A 25,043-nucleotide genomic window follows, 5' to 3' on the forward strand; every position below is an offset into this window, starting at 1 on the left:
CACAGTCCGCCCTGAAGACCGGTGTAGCATGAAAATCTGTCTCCTATGAGGATCTGTCCCCCTCGACGTATCTGCGCATGTGCCGGAGATCGCCGATCGGCTGCTAATGCCTGAAACTGGCACATGCGCAGATACGTCGAGGGGGACAGATCCTCATAGTTGACAGATTTTCATGCTACACCGGAACGGCGCGGGAACACGACGAGAGGAACGCGCGGAGCAAAGGTAAGTGAATTGACACAGGGGGGACTTGGGGACTTACTATGGGGAATGAATTAATATTGGGGGATGAATTACTATATGGGGGATGAATTACTATGCTTACTATGGGGGAATATTACTATACTTACTATGGATGACATACACATCATTCATCTACTCTTGGTCCGGCCCCCGGGTCCAATATATGAACCCATTGCGGCCCTCAAGTCAAAAAGTTTGCCAACCCCTGTTGTAGACCTACACAACTATTGCCAAGCAGCTTGGTGAGAAGGTGACAACAGTTGGTGCAATCATTCACAAATGGAAAAAACACAAAACAAATGTCAGTCTCTCTAGGTCTGGTGCACCATGTAAGATCTCACCTCATGGAGTGTCAATGATCATGAGAACAGTGAGGAATCATCCCAGAACTACATGTGATGATCTTGTGAATGATCTCTAGGCAGCTGGGACCAGTCACCAAGAAAACAATTGGTAACACACTAATCTTACAAGGATTGAAATCCTGCAGTGCCCGCAAGGTCCCTCTGCTCAAGAAAGCACATGTCCAGACCTATCTGAAGTTTGCCACTGAATATCTGAATGATGCAGAGGAGGACTGGCTGAAAGTGTTGTGGTTAGATGAGATCAAAATTGAGCTCTTTGGCATCAACTCAACTCGCCGTGTTTGGAGGAGGAGGAATGCTGCCTATGACCTCAAGAACACCATCCCAACTGTCAAACATGGTGGTGGAAACATTCTGCTTTGGGGGTGTTTTTCTGCTAAGGGGACAGGACAACTGCACCGCATCAAAGGAACGATGGCTGGGGCAATGTACCGTCAAATCTTGGGTGAGGACCTTCTTCCCTCAGCCAGGGCGTTGAAAATGGGTCGTGGATGGGTGTTCCAGCATGACAATGACCCAAAACACACGGCCAAGGCGACAAAGGAGTGGCTCAAGAAGAAGTACATTAAGGTCCTGGAGTGGCCTAGCCAGTCTCCAGACCTTAATCCGATTGAAAATCTGTGGAGGGAGCTGAAAGTTCGAGTTGCCAAACGTCAGCCACCAAAGGACTTGGAGAGGATCTGCCAAGAGGAGTGGGCCAGAATCCCTCCTGAGATGTGTGCAAACCTGGTGGCCAACTACAGGAAATGTTTGACCTCTGTGATTGCCAACAAGGGAGTTGCCACCAAGTACTAAGTCATGTTTTGTGAAGGGGATCAAATCCTTATTTCCCTCATGAACATGCAAATCCGTTCATAATTTGTTAGACATGCATTTCTTTTGAATTTTTTGTTGCTATTGTGTCTCTGTTACAATACACCTACCATTCGATTTTTAGACTGATCATTTCTTTGTGAGTGGGCAAACATTCAAAATCAGCAGGGGGTCAAATACTTATTTCCTTCACTGTGTGTGTGTGTGTGTGTGTGTGTGTGTGTATTTATATATATATATAATTATTGGGACACCCCTCCAAATCATTGGATTCAGGTGCTCCAATCACCTCCATGGCTACAGTTGTATAAAATCAAGCACCTAGGCATACAGACTGCTTCTACAGACATTTGTGAAAGAATGGGTCGCTCTCAGGAGCTTAGTGAATTCAAGCGTGGTACCGCGATAGGTTGCCATCTGTGCAATAAGTCCATCCATAAAATTTCCTTGCTATTAAATATTCCACGGTCAGCTGTTAGTGATATTGTAAAAAGAGGAAGCAACTGAGAGCAACACACACACACACACACACTACTAATTAACAAGAATTCAACTACAGGTGAGTCTAAGTTTTCATAAAACAGGTGTCCAGAAGACAGTTGATTATAAAATGGCATTACTTAACAAAGAAAACCCCTTCCCGTTTCATGCTGTCAGCAATGGCACCACATGGAAGAGAAATGTCACAAGGCCTGAAAAAGTGAGAGAAAAAATAATTTCTTTATACAACAAAGGTGAAGGCTACGAGAAGATCCACAAAGCTTTACTTATCAGAATACTGTAGCAAAAGTGATACAAAAATTTAACAAAGACGGAACTGCAACCTTCTCACAGACACGTCCAGGCCGTCCATGGAAGTTATCACCTCAACAGGAGCATCTTCTGATGAGAAGGGTCGAAGAAAATTGCCATGCAAGTTCACTGCAGTTAGCTAAAGAAGTAGAAATCCAAATTGGGATGGTTGTTTCCCATATGATGTACACTGCAGAGAAATGGCATGCATGGGTGTCGTCCACGAAGGAAGCCTCTCCTAGAGCCCATGCACTAAAAAGCCCACCTAGAATTTGCCAGGGCCCATGCTGAAAGACTACTGAGACTCGTATCTTAGTCTCATCACTCCAGAGTACAATGTTTTTGGAACTGATTGTTTCAAAACTGTATGGTGTCGCAAAGGTGAGGCGTACAAAGAAAAATGCATGTTGCCTACAGTGAAACGTGGTGGCAGTGTCCTTCTGTTGGGGCTCCATGAGTGCTGCTGGTGTTGGGAAGCTGCATTTCATTGATGGTATCATGATCTCACAGGTGTACTGCTCTATATTTAAAGAGAAGATGCTACTATCACTCCGTACCCTTGGTCGTCATGCACTTTTTCCAACATGACAATGATCCAAAAACACACATCTAAGGCCACTGTTGCATTTCTGAAGAACAGGGAGAAAGTAATTCAGTGGCCAGATATGTCTCCTCATCTGAACCCAAGCAAACTCCTATGGGAAATTCTGGAGAGACAAGTTGAGCATCACTCTCCATCCAGCATCCAGGCTCTAGAAGAGGTCGTTCTTGAAGAATGGAAAAAGATGTTTCAATATATTGCCAACTTGTTCATTCCATGCCTAGAAGACTTGGTGCTGTCCTTAGAAATCATGGAGATCATACAAAATACTAGATGTAGTAGTTTTTGTTGTGGGGTGTATTCATTTTTGCATCAACTAATTTGAGTAAAACTGAAGGTTTTCTAATCTAAGTTGTACACTGCTCAAACAAAATAAAAGGAACACTTTGAAAACACATCAGATCTCAATGGGGAAATATATTGTGTTGGATGTCTGTACTGATATGGTCTGCGTAATGTTAGAAAAGTAAGGATGTCCCATAGTTTTATGAAAATTCTAAACTTACAGAGGACTGAATTCAAAGAGACCCAGAAAATCAAAATGAAAAAATGATGCAGCAGGCTAGTCCATTTTGCTGAAATGTCATTGCAGCAACTCAAAATGGTACTCACTAGTTTGTATGGCCCCCACGTGCTTGTATGCATGCCTGAAAACATTTGGGCATGCTCTTCATGAGACGACAAATAGTGTCCTGGGGTATTTCCTCCCAGATCTGGACCAGAGCATCACTGAACTCCTGGACAGTCTGAGGTGCAACCTGGCAGCGTCGGATGGACTGAAACATGATATCCTAGAGGTGTTCTATTAGATTTAGGTTAGGGAAGTGTGGGGGCCATTCAATGGTATCAGTTCCTTCATTCTTCAGGAACTGCCTACATACTCTCCCCACATGAGGCCGGGCATTGTTGTACACCAGGAGGATTCCAGGACCCACTGCACCAACTTGGCATCTGGCAATGGGTCCAAGGATTTCATCCCCATACCTAATGGCAGTCAAGGTGCCATTGTTTGGCCTGTAGAGATCTATGTGTCCCTCCACTGATATGCCTCCTCAGACCACCACCAAAACAGTCATGCTGAATGAGGTTACAAGCAGCATAACGTTCTCCATAGCTTCTTCAGGCCCTTTCACGTCTGTCACGTGCTCAGGGTGAACCTGCTCTCGTCTGTGAAAAGCACAGGGCGCCAGTGGCAGACCTGCTAGTTCTGGTGTTCAATGGCAAATGCCAATCGAACTCTATGGTACCAGGCAGTGAGCTCAGGGCCCACTAGAGGACGACGTCTGGTCCTCAGGCCACCCTCATGAAGTCTGTCTCTGACCAAATAACCTTCTACAGCCCTGTCCAGCTCTCCTAGAGTAACTGCCTGTCTCCTGGAATCTTCTCCATGCTCTTGAAACTGTGCTGGGAGACGCAGCAAACCTGGCAATGACACCTATTGATGTGCCATCCTGGATGAGTTGGACTGGCTTTGTAACCACTGTAGAGCCCAAGTATTGCCTCATGCTACCAGCAGTGACACTGACCCTAGCCAAATGCAAAACTAGTGAAAAACAGTCAGAAAAGATGGGTAGGGAATAAATTGTCAGTGGCCTCCACCTGTAAAACTATTCCTGTTTTTGGGGGTCATCTCAGTGTAGCCCATCTAGTGCACCTGTTGTTCTCATTAACACCAAAGCAGCTGAAACTGATTAACAACCCCCTCTGCTACTTAACTGACTAGATCAATATTCCATGAGTTTAATTGGCTTGATGCTATACTCAGATTAGAAGGTGTTCCTTTAATTTTTTTGAGCAGTGTATTATTAACCTTACTTTCATATAATGAGCTAAACAAAATGGAAAGTGTGTGTATTTGTATATAATAATTTGTATATAATATTATTTCCATTTCAACTACTTTTTTCCTTAGGAAAATTTTTGACTGATCCAAGTGGTAAACTTGTATATTATATATAAATAATGCGAACACTCCCAAAATAAACAATAACCTCAACAGAAAAGATAAACTACTTTCACCCTTGAAAGTAATATAATAAACAAATTGCTCTTTTCATTTACCCTATATCCTCTTTCTTAAATAAATCTATAAAGATAAATAAAAATATCCAAACCCAAATGTGCAATGCTAATTACCCCAAATACATTAATAATGTATTAATTTTTAATGTAATCGCTTTTTCCCTAATCAAAGATGGCCGCATACCTACTTCCGGTCTAGCGTGATTGCGTCATACGTCACGTGTCCTGACGCGTTTCGTCACTTCCTGTACTTTGTCATCAAAGGGAGTATATAATAATTGTATATTATAGCCTCCAGTTGATTTATCAGGGAGGTTTACTCCCACCATCTCTCACCATCTCTCGCAGGATGGACAGCCCTGGTGGGATTCTGGGAGTGTCTGTCTTTTCCCATTCACAACATGAACACACCAGTTTTGATTAAACAGGAAAAAATAAAAAAACAGACGTGTAGTGGCCCCATGGTGGATGGTAACCTAGTCCTTTTAACTTGCATCTAAATCTAATATGGTCGTGTATCCACAGATATGAGAGGATAGTTTCCCAATTCAGCCATGTTCACTTATGCCAAATACCGTGTCAGATTGTCGAGTATTGTCTCCCTACTGTGAAGCTGGTGCTCTATACCATAAAGGGTAAAAAAAATGTTTTCTATACTCATCACTGGGACCTGCCAGACCTGCCTGAAATGGTAGCACCCAACTTTTGCAATTTTTTTAAAGTAGAACATTACTCCTTATTCCTGCAATTCCTTATGCTGCTTGTAGTAGTAGAAAGGAAGATATATCATATTTGCGTGTGTGTGGTAGTTTTTTTTTTTTTTTTTATACATTCCTTCAATTTTATTTCCTGGTCTCTAGGCCTAGGCAAATTGTCATACGTCCCATGATTCTTCAGGAGTGGAGGAAGGTTTTTCTCAGTGCATACATGCAGGCAGGAGGGAGTGATTAAGGGCAGATGGAAGTAAATGCTACATGAACCGTCCCTTGCTCAAGATGGCCATGACCGGAAGGCTCCATGCACAATGGGTGTTTTGATAACGCTGGTAAAGTTAGCTGTGTAAAGTCACGTTAAAAACGTGAGTTTTTCAGCTTTTTTTTTTGTGTTTTTGCATTTAGCATTTGGCGTTTGTTTTGCCGCATTCAGAGTAGTTTTGATGCATTTGCTGTTTTTCCTTTTTTTTTCAGTAAACAAAAGTTCAAAAACGCCGGTTTGCGGCGGTTTACCACGTTTTGCAGTGTTAGAGCGTTTTCACAGCTAAAAAAACTCCTCTGGAGACCCACTAGTCCTGGGTTTTTTCCAGCCAAAAGACATCCCTGCCAAAAAGCATTGATTACAGTGTGTGTATGTGCATGGACACATAGGATAACTGGGGGGTTTCTTAGCTGTAGAAAAAACGTCACAAGCCAAAAACAGCCGCTGTAAAAACATCCAGTGTGCACGACGACTAAATGTTTGGGGGTTTTTTTCAAAGTGATTTCTCAGCAAAATAAAGCATGGAGACATGGCTGGAGGGAGTTTTCTCTGAATATTAAAAAAATGAGTTAAATGGTGGTTTTTGATTTGTGGTTAGATGCAGTGTGCTACAGCTTTAAAATGCAAAATGTTATGTGAATTGTGTTAATTATGCAAATTAGAGTGTTTTAAGTGTTTTAACACCTGAAATTTCTTAAGTATAAAGCAAGCATCATCACACATTGTAGCTATTAAATGGAACAGAACATGTATTTAGTATGTGCAAGCACCATTTAATGTACCGGACCCCCTGCAAACTGGGTAACACTAGTGAGTATATTTATAAGGTGACTTTTAACAAACATTCAATTAGTGGTCACTGACACTTAAAACTCACGGACCTGGAAGGTTCACTGCAGCGAATGTCAGAGTCACTGCTTTACAAAGACCCAAGAGTTCTTTCTAACCAAAACTAATATAACCAGTATAATCTTCAATAAACATCTCACAACACAAATTGTTTCTGACACTCAAAATAAATTGTCAAGAATTACCTGCACTGCAAGCTTAGCAACTGTATTTTGTCAAGGCAAATATCCTGCGCCTGGAGCCATTTGATGACATGTAAAGGGCAGGAAATACTCCTGTACCTAACCAGATGCATAATATACCCTGTATAAGCTTGTACCTAACCAAATGCATAACATAATTCAAAACTACAGCATATACTAAAGCACAATACACGGGCTTAAAAGGAGGGGCTTATTTATATATTGGGCCGCACAGTGGCCAAGTGGTTACCACTTCCCCCTGGAAGCACTGTGGTCGTTGGTTTGAATCCCAACCACAGCACCACCTGCCTGGAGTATGCATGTTCTCCCTGTGCCTGCGTGTATTTCCTCCAAGTACTCCAGTTTCCTCCCACCACCAAAGACATGCTGGTAGGTTAGTTAATTGGCTCCTGTCAAAATTGGCCCTAGTATGTGTATGTATGAATGTGAGTTGAGGAACTTAGATTGTACGAGTGTAAGGGTTAGGGACTGATGTGAATGTGAAGGGTTAGGGACTGATGTGAATGTGAAGGGTTAGGGACTGATGTGAATGTGAAGGGTTAGGGACTGATGTGAATGTGAAGGGTTAGGGACTGATGTGAATGTGAAGGGTTAGGGACTGATGTGAATGTGAAGGGTTAGGGACTGATGTGAATGTGAAGGGTTAGGGACTGATGTGAATGTGAAGGGTTAGGGATTGATGTGAATGTGAAGGGTTAGGGACTGATGTGAATGTGAAGGGTTAGGGACTGATGTGAATGTGAAGGGTTAGGGACTGATGTGAATGTGAAGGGTTAGGGACTGATGTGAATGTGAAGGGTTAGGAATTGATGTGAATGTGAAGGGTTAGGGACTGATGTGAATGTGAAGGGTTAGGGACTGATGTGACTTGAGGGTTAGGGACTGATGTGAATGTATATTATGTACATGTAGACACTGCGTAAATTGATGGCCGCTATATAAGCACCAAACTGCAATATACTGTAGTACTGTACAAAAACTTTAAGGCACTTAAAAAAAAAAAAAAGATTAATTCTTATCTGAAAATAAAAGAAACCTATAAAGTACTTTAAGCAAGATAAAAAGACATTCAGGGGAATTTATAGAGTCTAAGACACTCTTTAGCATTCTGATGTGCCGCATAATGCACCACATGTGGAGGCGCATTGAGGCCAGTGGGTCCATGCTAAGGTGTTTTGTATTTGGGGGGGGGGGGGGGAGGGGTACACAGGCTCATAGGGATCCTTGTGAATGGCTATATAATGCCTTGCTGTTGGCAAGAATCCTCCGCTGCCTGCTGTCGGCTACAAAGGGAGAGAGAGAAGACCTGATGGTATCTATTGGCTCAGCTTCCCTATTAGTCTTTGCCATCTTCAGCACCACTGGTTTCTGGGAGCCTGTCTGCTGTGAAGCCAACAGTGTCCTCCAATAGCCAGTGACAGGGAGGAGGCAGCAGCACTCTGAAGTCTCTGTGCATCAGCTTAGAGTAGGTCTTTATTACCCCCAGTTGCATTTTCAATTTCTACTAACTGGAGGTAAGTATTTTTGAATCTGGTGCATTAATAGCATCACTCAGTGAACTTTAGTCCTCATGCACACTGGATGTTTTTATAGCGGCTGTTTTTGGCTTTCAATGTTTTTTTTTTTCTACAGCCAGTAAACCCCCCAGCATGTTATCCTATGTGCCCATGCACACATAGACTGTAATCAACGTTTTTTGGCTGGAAAAAAACCCCCAGGACTAGTGGGTTTCTAGAGGAGTTTTTTAGCTGTAAATACACTCTAATGCTGAAAAACGTGGCAAACTGGCGTTTTTGGAGTTTTTTACCAGAAAAAAATGTTTTTTTTGGTAAATAAACAAAAACGCTAGCCAACGTGGAAAAACGAGGGAAACCGCTGCTAATCACGAATGCAAAAAAGCTGAAAAACTCACGTTTTTAACGTGACTTTACACAGCTGACATTACCAGCGTTATCAAAACGTCCCGTGTGCATGGAGCCTTAATGTAACAAACAAGCAGAGGCTGCAGAGTGGAGCTCCACTAGACAGGAAACGTAACCTCCACTAGACAGGAAACGTAACCTCCACTAGACGGGAAACGTAACCTCCACTAGACGGGAAACGTAACCTCCACTAGACGGGAAACGTAACCTCCACTAGACAGGAAACGTAACCTCCACTAGACGGGAAACGTAACCTCCACTCCACTTTTCTTAATGAACTTTAACAACGTATAGCCTCAACTCAAGGAAATGGAGGTCACATTTCCTGTCCATTGGAGCTCCACTCTGCAGCCATTTATTTATTACTTTAAAGTTCACTAAAATTAATAAAAAAAGTTGTAGTGGAGGTCACATTTCCTGTCCAGAGTGGAGCTCCAGTCTGCAGCTAGACCCCTTTGAAAAGTATACACAGGAAGTATGCGACAAGAAACATGTGATCTCCACTTCCTTGAGTTGTGTCTATTGATTCTGTCTTACATTAAAGTTCATTAAATTAAAAAGAAAAAAAAAAGGGGGAGTGGAGGTCTCTTTTCCTGTAGAAAATGGAGCTCCATTCTGCAGCCAGACTCTATTGCAATTTTTTGCTGCAAATGAAGTTAGGCCTCCTTGGTATGTTGCATGATGAATAAAAATGTACCTGTTTAAAGGTCTGGTCACTGTGGGTTTCATTTTCTCAGCTCCATCTGGGAATGTGAGATGCATTGTATGTAAATACATTCTACTTGAAATATGGAAAATTACAGTTTATTCAGTAAGTTTAAAATTATTTTAATTTTTTTAGTGCAAATTGAATAACAAGGACTGTGTATGTTAAGAACATTTAAACTGCAAATGAGAACAGGTCCATCCACTCATAATGTTAAAAGCTTCCTGCCAGTGTGCATTTTCAGTAATTGACAATGCTGATCCAGAAGCATATATTGATCTTACAAGAGCTTGATCAATTTTTTCCTAATCTTCAGATGTCATTTGATCTATAAATGTAAGGTTTTGTGTATTTTTGTGAGGCAGTGGTTTGCAGAACTTCCGTACTTGACTATGCTGCTGGAGAAGAAACCCTTTGGGGTTTATTTAATAAAACTGGAGAGTGCAAAATCTGGTGTAGTCCTGCACAGAAACAATTCTGCTTCCTTTTTTTTGGTCAAAGCTTAATCCCTTTTTAGTGATGAAGGATAAAACAAATGCTAATGCCTAAACACAATTTTGCAACTTAAAATTGTACATATCATCACAACTACTTTGTGCATCCAGGTGCATTATACCTTTTTGTTTTTTCCAGGACTTTCTTTTGGTGATGAATGGTAACTGATATGTCCTGATTTATTTGAGTTACCAAAGAAAAAAATTGTTTGTGTTTTTTTTTTTTTTTTTCTTTTTCTTTTTTTAATGTAGCTGTATTTTTCTTGCTACTACCATAACCTAGCATCTAAGAAAGCAAAATATATTCTTATGATCACAGTGATACCGTGTGTGTGTGTGTGTGTGTGTGTGCGTGTGTGTGTGTTAATTGTTGTATGTACCTGTAGTAGAGCTCAGTGCACATTTTACACTTTTTTTTTTTTTTTTAAATCCTACCTACAACACACTGACCATGACTGATACTAATTTAAAGAAAAATTCTTTTAAATCCTGCCTGACCTTGACCTTTTGACCCAAACACTAACCCTGGCACTGACCTAGATCCAAGATTGATCTAGCCATTTATTTTTCTTTATTAGAATTTTGTTTACACGTGTTAATTTATTTCTTGTGTGTTCCCAGCATAAAGACAGATATGCATCCATGCGGCCCCTTGCATAAAGACCCACTGCCAGTAGGCTGCAAATATGCGTACTGTCGGTGGAAAGAGGTTAATTGAACAAGCTGAAGTTAGAAGCTGTTTGGCTATCATGCACAGCTGCACCAGATTTTGCACTCGTCAGTTTTAGTAAATCAACCCCTTTGTGATGATCCAGATGCAGCAGAAAGAGTTTCTGGAATGAGAACTCTGGAGGGAAAAGCTACTTGCACTTTCATTATTGTCCTCTTTTAATTTTGTAAATGTCTTTAGGGTTCCTCTGGCACGACAGGACATGTTTTGTCAACCTTGTAGCATTTGGAGAAATATTTCTTCTCAAAATATGTGCAAATTGCAGCTTTGCTTTCCACAGAAGTTGCGTTGTGAAAAGGTTTACAAACTGTAGATGTTGGTCTCGCCATAGGAAAACAAAAAAACAATTTACTGACCAGACTATAGGTAAACATTATGCCGTGATGGTGGAGAACATTAACTACTTGCCCTCCAGAGGATTTACCACCCTTCCTGACAAGGCAATTTTTGCATTACGGCGCTGGGTTAATTTAACTGACAATTGCACGGTCATGCAACGCTGCACCCAAATGAAATGTCCCTTTTTTCCCCACAAATAGAACTTTCTTTTGGTGGTATTTGATTGCCTGTGCGGTTTTTATTTTTTGTGCTATAAAAGAAAAAAAAAGCGACAATTTTGAGAAACAATATTTTTGACTTTTTACTATTAATCATGTCTAGTAAAAAAAAAAAAAAAAAAAATTCTCAAATGTAGGCTGAAATGTATTCTGCTGCATGTCTTTTCTAAAAAAAAAAAAAAAAAAAATCCCAGTACGTGTAAATTGGTTAACGCAAAAGTTATAGTGTTTACAAATGGCGGTATTTATACTGGGATTTTTTTTTCACTTTTTACTAGTAATAGCGGCGATCAGCGACTTACAGTGAGACTGCGGCGAGCATTCTGACATCCCCACTGACACCAATACAGTGATCACTGCTAATAAAAAGCACTGACACTGTACTAATGACATTGGGCAGGAAGGGGTTAACATGTGGGGTGATCAAAGGGTTAACTGTGTGCTCTTTTGCTGTGGGCTGTGTGTGTGCTTTCAGCTGTAAGCAGAGCCGTGCAAAGCAGTGTGCAGGAGTTGACAGGGGAGAGATCTGTATTGTTTACAGTTCTCTCCCTCCGTCTGTAATTCCTCCTCAATCACTGGGTGCTGCCGAGTAATCACCGGCTGGGACTGGGAGTGCACAATCACGTGTGATATATATGTGTGTGTGTGTGTGTGTGTGTGTGTGTGTGTGTGTATGTATTTGTGTGTGATTTTGTGCACCCCTGCCTGTAGCAGTGTATGTGGTATAGGGCGGTGGGAAAGCTGTTAATAGGAATCATTTCACGTTTAAAGAAGGTAAACTAATTTTTCAGACAAATTTACACTTTTAGTTTCTGTCCTCCTGAGGTCTTAATTATCATCTACTGTATCCCAGCAATCCCCCAACTGTAGGAGGTACAGTGTGCCCAACTGTAGTCAAACTAAACCGGAGCTTTTGCACTGCAGTGCCCCTTCGTGGCAGAAATGCATATTTCTCTTGTTTGGAACTGCATTGAAAAGTAGTGTTGCTTGAATTGTATTCCATGATTTGCTTGTCTTCAGCTGAGAGAACTTACAATAATTTAAGACTTTACATAAAGTCTCAAATCTTTCATTAAAGTAGAACTATAGGCAACACTTTTTTTTTTAATTATTATTATTTCGGACAGAGTAATGGAAGATTATAACCTTAGTCCATATTTTTTTTTTTTTTTGCCATCTGTGTCCCATTGTAGAGATTTCACTTCCTGTCCCATAGGCACAGGAAGTGTGAGGAAATCCCGACAAATTAAGATAATTCCTTGGGGACTCCCCGGTCACCAGAACTAGTGTCCCCATTGGAAGATATCCCCTATATGTCTTTCCAGGAGACAACCTGAAATTTAGGAGTTTCTTTTACTTTCAATGATAATGGTAAACAGAACAAATAAGGAGGGTGAATCTCCCTAACTGGGGCACAGACCGCTATAGAAACTGACAGGCCTCTAATCCATCTCCACTCTATCCAAAACTAAAAAATAAGTTTTGCCTTTAGTTATACTGTAATGTGTTCATGTTATATAGGTTGTGATATGAGTACTTGGGGCACTGCAGCATTAAGTGATCCTCATCCTCCATGACCCCCTGGTCACATTTCTTGCACAGTCTACTTTCCATGAGCTTGTAGGTCTGTATGTGCCGTCCTAATTCATTTTCTAGGTTGTGGGCGCTCTGTCTATACAGGCTCAAGGTCTGTCTTTTTTGAGGTCTTCTTGCACCTCCAGGTATGGGGCCAGTTTGTAGTCTTTCTGCTGTGACTGGTAAACCGTTTCTTGGAGTTTATTTAATTTCTTCATTCTCCAGCATGTTTTTCTTTTGGAATCATTTTATTATGTTGTTTGAGAATTTGCTGGGAGTCTGGGATAGACTAGGTGCTGATGAGTTGCAGATCGCATGGCTTGGACTGGCCCTTATTGGTCAGTAGGACTTTATGGTGATATGAGTTGGAACTGCTGTTTTGTAGGGGTCCCAGTATGATATTGCCTTCTCTAGCTCCCTCTGTACTATTAGAAGTAAGGGAAATCTGCCCAAATCAGACCGGCAAACACTGTTGGAGGTGCTCTGGTGGACTTGGAGGAGATGCTTTCAGAATTCCAGATGAACTATTTCTGTTGGGCTGGAGTCCCATTTTGATTGGTCTGCGTAGGTGACAGGACCCCAAACTTTATTTCCATAAAGGATTGGGGTGATGATGCTGATCAAAGGTCTTAAGCCAGAATCTTACGAGTGGTTTTAGGTGGTACATCTGTCTCCAGGGAGATTTCCGTTTTAATATTGCTGCAGGCAAGCAGCAGGTTTCCATGTATTTTTTTTTTTTTTTGTTTACTCCTCCCCCGCATGTATCCTGGACTACACTTGCCCACCTGTGGACCCAAGATTGGTATAGCGGGTGCTGGTAGTAGGGGGGAGGGGGAGTTGACCACTGTCACTATTCTAGAATGACAATCTTACCAAAAAATCATATAGGGGGCTTTTTGTCCCCTGTGATAAAGAGAAGTAAAAATTTTTTACAATGAAGAAAACATTTTTTTTTTTTACTTAAGTTACAGCCAAGCACATGACCCCCCCCCCCCGAACATTTTGAGGCCCCTCCACATATATGCATGCATGTTCGAACGTAAACAAACATATCTGGGCGCCTACACATGAAAAACTCAATTGCGATACACGTTGCATATCGCCGCGCACACCAGAATGAGAGCAATAATTTTAGCACCAGACCTCCTCTGTAACACTAAACCGATGACCTATAGAGGGCTTTAAAAGTATCACCTGTAGAAAATTATAGGGTACTAACAATTGATGCCATTTTACGAGCTCATGCAAATTTAAGGTTTGACATGTTGGGTATCTATTTACTCTGTGCAACCTCATCGTTTATATATTGGGTAATGGGTACTTTTATTGGCTTTTTGTGCCCTAAAATTAACTTTGTGTTTTTTTTTTTTGTTTTTTTTTTTTGGGGGGTTTCCTAAACCTTTTGTGGCAATATTGTGTGACATAAAAAATTGGAACGACCACTATTTTATTCTCTAGGGTGTCTGCTTTCAGAAAATCTATAATGTTTTGGGGGTTTTGTGTAGTCTTCAGGCCTAAATTTTTTAAACATGTACCGAAAATGCAAAAAGGGCTCTGCCATAAAAAGGGTTAAAGGGTGAGTTCACCTTTTGGAACATGTTACATGTTGCACCTGTTTTCCTTGGTTCCATACTTGAGGGTAGTAACCAGTACTCATGACCAGGTTGAACACTTTACATATTGCAGCATGTATATCTGGGGAGCCGTGTTTAATAATCTCTGGCAGGATTCCACCCATTTTGCTGGCTTTTTTAGTTTGCAGGTGTTGAATTCTCTCCATTATTTCATGTAATGTAATTGACACATGCACAGGGTTTTGAAAGTCCTTGATTTTTTCCTCCATATCATTTAGTCTTTTGATGATGATGTCTTTTTGTTCCACAGTTAGTGTCTCTTCTGGAATATCTTTGTAGAGGTTCTTAAAGTGGTTGAGTCAGATGTTGCCATTTTGGATGTGGAGGTTATTTTTCCTGGGTGCTGAGCCAATATTCTTCCATATCTCCCAGAAAGAGGTTTTTTCCTGAAGTGCTTCTTCTAACTACTGTTGCAGGTTGTTGGAAATGAAGTTTTGTTTTTTCTTTTTAAGGATTTATTCAAAATTTTTTTTTTTTTTTGTAGGGTGTCATGGGCTATTGTTAGGTCAGTATTGTTGGGATCTCTGTGTTTATTTGAGACAGTATGTAAGGTGTCCCCCAATGCTGGCTTGTTTGACGATTTAATATATAGCAGTAGTTGGCTGTGGTCTGATAGGTGTGTTTGTGGAGTATCTGTAAAGGCATTGATGAGTGCAGGGTTCATGTCTGTGATGGCATAGTCTACCACACTGCTGCCTACATGGAAGTTTAATGTGTATCTTCCCAGAGAGTCTCCCTTGGTGTGGCTATTGAGGATGTAGAGCCCCAGACTCTGAAATAGATTCAGCAGTTTTTTTTTTTTCCATTTTTGTTGATTATGCTGTCATAGCTGTTTCTTTGTATCTGTGCCAATTCGTGACAGTAAGTTACAGGGCCCAGTATGTACGTGTTGCCATCAGAACTTATATAGTCCTTTTCCCTTCTTGTCCTAGCATTGAGGTCTCCAAGGTTGAGCACTTGTCCTAGGGATTGAAAATTGAGGGCCTCACTTTTATAAGAGCTCATAGATATCTGGTCTGAAATATGGGGACTCTGGTGGGGCAATGTATGCTGCATACAGGTAGATGTAAGACAGAGGTGAGGATGGAGTTGCTTATTCTTAGCCAGACGTGGCTCTCTCCCTTTTTGATTGCATTGATGTTTGACTAGTATTCCTCCTGAACACTGACCTTATTCAATGTTTCTATCTTTTTGTGCGGGGACAGAGAATTCCCTATAGCCAGTAGGTGCTGGTGGTTCATCCTGTGCTCGGGTCCATGTTTCCTGGATGATTTGTATGTCGGTCTCACGTAGTCTTTGGTTGAAATCTGGATAGTTTACTTTGGATGTGAAGACTGAAACATGCAGACCCTGAATCTTCAAGCTACTGATTTCTAATGATATAATTTTGTAGTTCTGTATCTTGAAATGAGTAAATTTCCTGGGACAAAACCAGATTATGGGTGGTTGTCATAGTGGTTTTGTGTTTTGAGCTCAGTCACATTAGTTTATTGCATAATGTGCTCAGGAGAGTCCTGATCTCCTCAATTTCTCTGCTCTGTGGTGGTCTCCGCCATTCTTGCCATATTCATGGCCCTGTGTTTCGGTTGACTGTATTGTTGTTTTGGATTAGTGGTGAGGTTTGGGGTCTTGTAGTTTTAACTGTGTTTGTCTGAGAGGTTTGTGTCAGATCCAGGGTTGTTAGTACTTTCAGTACTCTGGTAACTGACCCCTTGTTTGTTGAGGTGTTTGTTGTCATAGACATTTTGGGGCATACTGGAGTGATGATGTGCCAGGTGAATGGAGGGCTTTGACCTGGTTTTATCTGCCAGTTCTGTGTTGATTCTCTCTCTCCTTTTCGCTCACTATCTCGCTCATTCGCTTTCTTTCTCATTGCAATTCTAACAATGCCTCATGTGTACCTGTTTCATTCCAGATTCTTCTAGGTTCTGCTCATCCTGACAAATAATGCTGGCATTAATCCTTGCAGGGCAAACTCAAAAGCCAAAAAAGATTATTGTAATGCAAAGTGTTTACTAAAACAATATCAACATTGAGTAAAACTGGAATGGTGACCACAGAAACTACAATCTCTTACCTTTGTCATTTATAAGTAAACATTTTTATTTTTTTGCATTTGATTTTAGGAACTTCTCACTAATCCGCTTCACAAAGCTTAATAAGAAAATATTTTTGTATTTGGCCACCTGTTCACCTGCAAGAGTTAACAGAAGTTAAGTACAATTATGCAAGGTGTATAAGGATTCATCAGGTCATTATCTTGGGGAAAAATAAATCCCTAACTTTCAGCAACATATGTTCTTGAATGTAGCCTTCCCAGCACATTCACATGAAATTCACTGAACAGATTTTAACAATTGAGAACTGTCTGTGATACTTTTTTTATTTGCACTAACATACAATTTTGAGGACAAGCTTTTGGGGTATGTCCCCTTCTTCAAAGTCCAAACAGTACTATTACAAATCACAAAGTTTAAGCAGAATGTTAGAAGGGATTGAGAAAAAAAAAAAGGCTACAGATAAGATACATCAAGAGCGAGGGGGGGGGGGGGGGGTGATACTACACTCACACAGAGGGGGTCAAGCTTCAGCTAATAGTCATAAAGTCACTGAACAGATTTTAAAATCTAATTTGCCATGTTGAGATGTTGAAGCATTGCATTTTAAAATGAAATATGCATTGATTTTCCTTGAAGAGTGTTGAGCATGTGCTTTGACACCAGTTTAGTACTTTTTTTTAAGTTTAAATTTATTGGAAAGGAAACATAAACACAATATTAACCACTTCAAGTCCGGACACTTTTACCCCCTTACTGTCCAAGCCAATTTTCAGCGCTGTCACATTTTGAATGACAATTGCGCGGTCATGCAACACTGTACCCATATGCATTTTTTAGCATTTTTTTGAGGCAGATAAAGCTTTATTTTGGGAGTATTTATTCACCACTGGGATTTTTTTTTTATATATAAATGAAAATGTCCAAAAATTTTGAAAAGTTTTCCTTATAAAATTTTGCAAATAATCTTCATAAATCTTGGCCAAAATGTATTCAATTCTTTTTAGTAAAAAAAAAATTAGCCCAAATTAGTTTATAACCAAAAATTATAATATTTCAAAATTTCTTTTTTACTAGCAGGGACTGGAGAACCCCTAAGAATTGTAAAATTGTTCTAAAGGAAAATGAGTACAGCTTTGCAGGGAGCTGAAATTGGTGAATTCTCTTTCCAGCAAGGCAGTGGTCCTAAACACAAAGCCAAAGCTACAGTGGTTTGGTTTATAAATAATGATTTGCTATCATTTTTGAATGGCTGTGAAACCTCAGACTCATTTTATTACTAATTTTTCTAAGTTTATTCTGCAATCTGTCTGCATTTTAAAATGAAATGCAGAAGGATGATTAGTGTTTAGAACCTGGTTTAAAGTCATTGTAAAGGCTCATGATATTTTTACCTTCATATATTCTATACATAAAGGTAAACCCCCCCCCCCCCCCCCCCGATCCTTACCTGAGCACCCTCCGATCCAGTGACATTCCAGTGACACTGCTGTCTGGGGACGACGACTCCTCATTGGCTGAGACAGCAGCGGGAGCCTATTGGCTCCTGTTGCTGTCAATCATAGCAAGTGAGCCAGTGAGGAGAGAGTGAGGGGGCAGGGCCGAGCCATGGCTCGGGAACAAGTATGCAGCGGTGCCCCCCAGGGCGAACTGCATTCCGTGCTTGAGGGGGAGGAGCCAGGAGCATCAGCGGGGACCCGAAACGAGGAGGAATCTGGAATGCCGGGAGCATATACATAACCCATATGCTCCTATGGCCCATCCATTGTTGGTGCTTCTCCTCTACTGCAGCTACCACTGGCTGACACAGGGGAGCCTGATCACATGACTGGACAGCAGAAAATACATAAGTAATACGTAAGTATACATAACCTCTTTCTAATACAGGTTAGTCAGCATAGGTGGGAGGAGGGGGGTGGGAGCATTTTTAAGAATAGTTTTAGGTTTAGCCTGGAGTTCCACCTCCAAGTCTTAGTTGACTTAAATGTTAATGTACAGTATGTCTTTACTAGAGAGATGCAATTAATGATATTTTTTTTTTTTTTTACTTACGCCTTTCTTCTTATTTTGCCTGTTTAAATATACAAGGCTACTTATGAGAACTGCCTAAGAAGCTGTAGCTGCAAGTGCCATCCCCAGGTGTTGTGCGTGCAGAAGCCTCTCATCCTCATCTTTCCACAGTGAACAAATGGCAAGTGGTGATGACAATATTGATGTAAGCAAAGAGCTTTAACCATTTGCCCTCCTGAGGATTTATCGCCCATCCTGACCAGGCCATTTTTTTTTTTTTTGCATTACGGCGCTGCATTACTTTAACTGATGATTCCGTGGTCATGCAGTGCTGTACCCAAATTAAATTTATGTCCTTTTTTTTTCCCCACAAATTGAGATTTCTTTCGGTGGTATTGATCACCTGTGCGGTTTTATTTTTTGCGCTATGAGAAAAAAGAGACTGACAATTTTGAGAGCAAAAAGTCAAAAATATTGTTTTTTTTACATTAAACATGTCCAGTAAAAATTTGTTAAAAATCTAATTGTCATAAATTTAGGCCATCCCGAGTGCCCGAGCTGACAGGGAGGAGAACTGTTAGTAAACAAAACAATCGTCCTCCCCGTCTGACATCCTTGAGTAATCACCGGCTGGGACCCAGTTATTGACAGCTGCAGATGCAAATGGCGGCTCGGATAGGGCACGTGCGATCCCTACCCGGAAATGCAAAATCACGTGTGTATATATACGTGATTTTGCGCAACTGTGCCACCCTGTAGCAGTATTTCTGCTATAGGGTGGTCAGGAAGCGGTTAATTAAAAATGATGATCATCTCTGCCAGCTTCTCCTCCAAAGTGTATCACCTGAGGAATGGGCTTGTTCATTGAATTGCCATACATCCACTGAGCTCCTAGCTTCCCGCCTGTGCTTCACTACAATTGTAAATAATATTATCAGCCCTTTTCAATACAGCCTGTAGATTACAGAACACCCCTTCCTAGGGTGACAAAAATGCTCCTCCTATGGATACAGCAAAGTGAGTGGAAGTGATCTGAGAACAGTGCGTGTGTCACTGGCAGGATCACCAAGTGGAAATAAAAAAACATTTCTGGAAAAAGAAAACTAATGCAAATGCCACATCGAAGGACTTGTAAGCTACATACTTCTTTTTGTTCTTGAGTCTGAATGTGTTTTATGAGCGTACTTTAGAAGTTGCTTATTAAGAGCTGTGCTTTAGTATAGTTGCTGCATTTTGGGGAAACTTCAGTTTCCACTCTGAGTTTTTGGTGCTAAATATCTCCTGCCAAAGAATACCAGCACCAGAAACCATATATCGTGCTCCTTTCCTTGAAAGCTTTTGGTTGATCTCATTAGGCTGGAATTCGTTTAATCTTTTATCTTTAAACACATAGGGGTTGATTTACTAAAACTGGATAGTGCAAAATCTGGTGAGCTGTGCATGGTAGCCAATCCGCTTCTAACTCCAGCTTGTTCAATTAAGCTTTAACAAAAACCCTGGAAGCTGATTGGTTTCAATGTAGAACTCCACCAGATTTTGCACTTTTCAGTTCTGGTAAATCAACCCCATATGGTCTAATGTTATCAGACTCTGCTATCTGCTGTGTTATAGCTCACAGGGCTACTTTAATACTACACAGGGCTACTTTTATACTACAGCCTGCATTTTGTGGCCCACTTATTAAATGTAGGCTTCAATATGCAACTTGTGATGTCAAACAGAGTTTTCCATACTTGGCACAGCTTGGTAGTCATTTGAGTGGTGGCATGGCCATGGCAAGGATATGATGCTGCTTTATGAATTGACCCCATTGTTAATGCATATGATGCATACGGTTTTGGTGATTTTGGTCTTGTTTACATTTTTTTTCTTGAACTATTTTCTAACTTTTAGATGCCCTTAGAATACAAAATACTACCCCTTATTAGGAGAACATCTTTGATAGTCATGGATTATTTCCTTTGCCATCAAGGGGTCATTGATGTTAAAGGGTAACTTTGCAAGTTGTATTTTGATTGGTTAGGAGTTTAGTAAGTAATGTGTTGTAAAGACAGGTGGTGAAGTCTTGTGGCATACTAATGTGTGAGAAAATGTCCTCCTTGCTTCTGACCAAATGCATTTACTTAGTGTTTAACTACCCTTGTACTGAAATGGGTTGCTTTTATTGAAACAAAATGTGTGCTGGTGAAAAGTTGCATATATAGTGTGTGTGTGTTTAATTTATATATACGTTATAATCTTCACATAAAGTGTGTGTAAAATAAATATCTGTGTGTTGCAATTTACAAGCAGCATGTGCCTTGAGATTCTTTTGTGTATAGAACAGCAAAAGTTTTAGTAAAATGCGCTTTTGCTAAGCAGTGATCCTTTTCTGTATTTCAGAAACAAGCCAAAGGGCAAGATTTGTTCGACCAGATTGTATACCATTTGGACTTAGTGGAAACTGATTATTTTGGTCTACAGTACATGGATGCTTCCCAAGTGTCGGTATGTATCTCCTGTCATTGTGCCCTGAACATATTTATTTCCTATAAATTGCTCATTCTAGTTTGTTTGGAAACCACAGGGATCAATGATAAATTTATAAATTGGATCCAATATTCGCTAAAGGGGTTGTTTTAAAACCTGTTTTTTTTTTAGTGGATTTTTTTTGCGGTTTTGCACGTCACATGACTGCATAGGGCAGCCCATTCACATCAAAATAGCTCATGTACTTTGGCACTGAGTCAAGCTTGCTTTGCATTGCGTGTTTTATATGCAATCATGTGACTGCTACCAGTGATTGGGGTGCCATTAAGAATTAATGGCACAGCAAGCGCAATGTGCATGTTGGCACAAAGGGGGCCTTGTACTCCTTAAAATTCTGACAATTGTAAGCTTTTTCACTAAAGTTCCTATTGAAAGCTGGAAAAGGACCTAGTTTAGTGGTAATGATATTTGTCAGAAATAGTGATTTTAGTGATTTTAGTGATTTTCATAGTTCCATACATACTTCATGAAAATAATATACAGTGACAAGAAATAGTATGTTAACCACTTGGAATTAACTGGTTTTCTGCAGTAATTTGCCATAAAATATGATCTTATCCTGCCCGAAGTCACAACAATAGACAAACACAGTGTGCTTAAGCTGACGGAACACAATTCTAATTTCTTATGTCTTTATTGAACACACCCATTAAACCTGCACAGTGCTGAAGGAAAATGTATGTGAACCCTTGGAGATAATACCTAGTCTAACCTCTTTTTGGCAGCAAAAACACAAGTGCTTTTGTTCGCTCTGGATCAGACTTGCACCATGTTTAGGAGGAATCTTTGACCAATACTCTTTACAAAACTACTTCAGCTCAGACACATTTGTAGGATGGTTGGTGGTTCTCTGGAGGTCATTCCACAACATCTCTGAGGTTAAGGTCTGGGCTTTGACTGGAACACTCCAAAAGGTGCATTTTCTTTTTCTGACCCCAGTTTGTGGCGGATTTACTTTATGCTTAGGGTCATTGTCCTGCTGCATCACCCAACTTCTTCTAAGCTTCAGCAGGTGGACAGCCACCCTGTCATTATTCTGTAGGATATTTTGGTAAACTTGGGAATTGAGACCGCGAAGGAAGCCCAAATCGTGATGTTCCCTCCACCATACTTCACTGTTGGGATGATGTTTTGATGTTGACAAGCTGTATCCTTTTTGAAAACTACTGAATTCAGTTAGCTTTCACTGAAATAATTAGTCTATGGGTTCACTTACTTTTCTTCCAGCACTATAATTGTTTAATGGGTGTGTTTAGTAAAGACACAAGAAATTAGAATTGTTTGTGTTATCAGCTTAATCACATGGTGTTTTACCTATTGTGATTAGGTGAGGATCAGATCACATTTTATGGCAAATTACTGCAGAAAACCAGTTTTATTCCGATTCCAAGAGGTTCACATACCTTTTTTTTGCCACTGTGTATTGTGCATATGTGCCTTTTATTTGTTTGTGAATTAACCTTTCCAAAGAGAAAATCGCATGATAAAATGCTGAAAGCAGTTAAAATAGCTCCTACATCTTGGTGATAATTTGCTTGTACATGGAAGTAAAGCATTTACATAAAATTGATAAAATTAAAAATTATATTTTGACAATTGGTATACAAAACGAAGCATGTGTATAAAAAAGTTTGCTGTTTTACTTTCCCTTGTTTTACATTTGTATTAAATTTCTAGTTTTAAATGACATGCATTTTATTTTAAAATCTGTAATCTTTTCTGAATGCTTAAACATTTTTGAAAGGGCATTACGTTCTAATACGGGTAATTTCAATTTCTTTTGGAATTAATTGAGAGGGGGGGGTGTAACAGCAGACCAGTGGGTATATACCTCTGCATTTAGGAAGTAGACCATTTCCCACAGAATCTGAGCCTTAGCTTTGCTTATCTCCTGTTGCCTCAGTTCAGTTTACACTTGAAGGGGAGCGGACGATTGTCCACAAAAGGGGTAAGGGTTTTCAGCCATCAACTCGTGCTCTGTTACATTGAGCCTACAGATCCAGTGTCACCGTTGGGCACATTCCCAGGTTTTGTTTTGTGAATGGCCAGGAAATGAGGAAGGCAGAGCCACAACCTAGGCTCTCACCTCTGAGACCTCCAAAGAAACTGTTCATAATATGAGGTGGTTTTTAAGGCAATAAAAATCTGAAATATCACTAGAATTTAGGAAATGAGATTGCTCTTCTAGGTTGCAGAAATGTATAGCTTCCAACCTTTCTGATTTTGTAGAGACTTTCTCTTTTGGAATTCCATTCCTGTGTCCCACCTTTCTCCCAAGGTATCCCTCTTTTTTAGGTCTGATGTTTAGACTTTCATAAACAAAATTGGCTTTTTAACCATTTAAACGCGATAAACATTACTAAAACTTTGATCCAAACACTAAATGTTTTTTTTCTCACTTTTTTCCTTTATTCTGGCCTTTCAAAATGACAAACACATAGGTATAGCCAGTAATATTTTCTAAATAATTATTCATGCACATACGTGAACCAGCTCCAATAAAAAAGCTGCAGGTTCACATGTCATATGAATCTGATGCGGTTCAAAACGCATACAATTGGCATATATGTGAATTGGGGCTTCATGTTGCAAACAATCATTGGCAATGATGGGGTGGACATTTATAAACCTACTACAGGACAATTCTGTGGTACCTTTTATAGAAGCCTCAACTAGAAATGATCCTTTGCTGGATTTGGTAATCTCAAACCATACAGAGCTTACTAATGTTCATATAAAGGAACATCTGGCTAGCAGTGACCGTAACATGATTTCATTTAAAGTCAGGTATAAACAACAAGCACATATCGGAAAGATAAAACACTTAGTTTTTTGTTTTTTTTTCAATGGTTGAGGGCAGCTCTCCAAGACTTGGAACGGGTGGGAATATTGTCCTCAAGAAACACGGAACAGAAACCTGTCACACTCACGTCCAAAGTTAGGTATAAATAAGAAAAAGGGCATTTAAAATATAAACAAGAAGGAATGCTATCTTCATTTAAAAGTTGCAAAGAATATAACAAAATATGTTAAAATGAAATCAAAGCCGCACAAATGCAGAAGGAATGAAAAGTTGCAAAAGAGTGACAGCCCGAAAAAATTCTGCAAATATATTAATTTTTCCACCCAGGTACTTCCACAAAAGTTATTGGAAAGAAAAGCTTTTGTTGATCTGGATACTACCGACAGGGCCACCCAAGAGTGCATCTTGACTGATTCATGAATTGGCAGAAACTGGATGCATGTATGGATAGCTTGAAACTGTTCACACATTTATTTATTTAATTTATTTAAGGTACCTATATAGCGCCGTCAATTTACATACATATACAGTGCCTTGAAAAAGTATTCATACCCCTTGTAATTTTCCACATTTTGCCATATTACAACCAAAAATGTAAATGTATTTTATTGGGATTTTATGTGATAGACCAACACAAAGTGGTGCAGAATTGTGACGTGGAAAGAAACTGATAAATGGTTTTCAAATTTATTTTTTACAAATATCTGAAAAGTGTGGAGTGCATTTATATTCAGCCCCCTGAGTCAATACTTTGTAAAACCACCTGTTGCTGCAATAACAGCTGCAAGTTATTTTGGGTATGTCTCTACCAGCTTTGCACATCTTGTGAATTGTTTGCCCATTCTTTGCAAAATGGCTCAAGCTCTGTCAGATTGGATGGAGAGCATCTGTAAACAACGATTTTAAAGTCTTTCCACAGATTCTCAATTGGATTTACAGTGGGGCAAAAAAGTATTTAGTCAGCCACCAATTGTGCACATTCTCCCACTTAAAAAGATGAGAGAGGCCTGTAATTGGCATCATAGGTAGACCTCAACTATGAGAGACAAAATGAGAAAAAAAATCCAGACAATCACATTGGCTGATTTGGAAATAATTTATTTGCAAATTATGGTGGAAAATAAGTATTTGGTCAATATCAAAAGTTCATCTCAATACTTTGT

The 25,043-nt window shown here is 40.0% G+C and overlaps 1 protein-coding gene across 3 annotated transcripts in view; it reads left to right on the top strand.

Moving 5' to 3' along the window:
* The window catches only part of EPB41L4B (erythrocyte membrane protein band 4.1 like 4B), a 566,800-nt gene that overhangs the window by 50,815 nt on the left and 490,942 nt on the right, over window positions 1–25,043 (top strand). For all 3 annotated transcript variants that reach the window (XM_089689066.1, XM_089689067.1, XM_089689068.1), the window contains exon 2: window positions 20,931–21,035. In XM_089689066.1, coding sequence (XP_089545192.1) covers window positions 20,931–21,035 — 105 coding nt within the window. The remainder of the gene's footprint in view (window positions 1–20,930; window positions 21,036–25,043) is intronic.

Source organism: Staurois parvus, unplaced genomic scaffold, assembly GCF_062004578.1.
Source record: "Staurois parvus isolate SC_StPar_1 unplaced genomic scaffold, SC_StPar_1.0 ptg000468l, whole genome shotgun sequence".
Lineage (NCBI taxonomy): Eukaryota > Metazoa > Chordata > Amphibia > Anura > Ranidae > Staurois > Staurois parvus.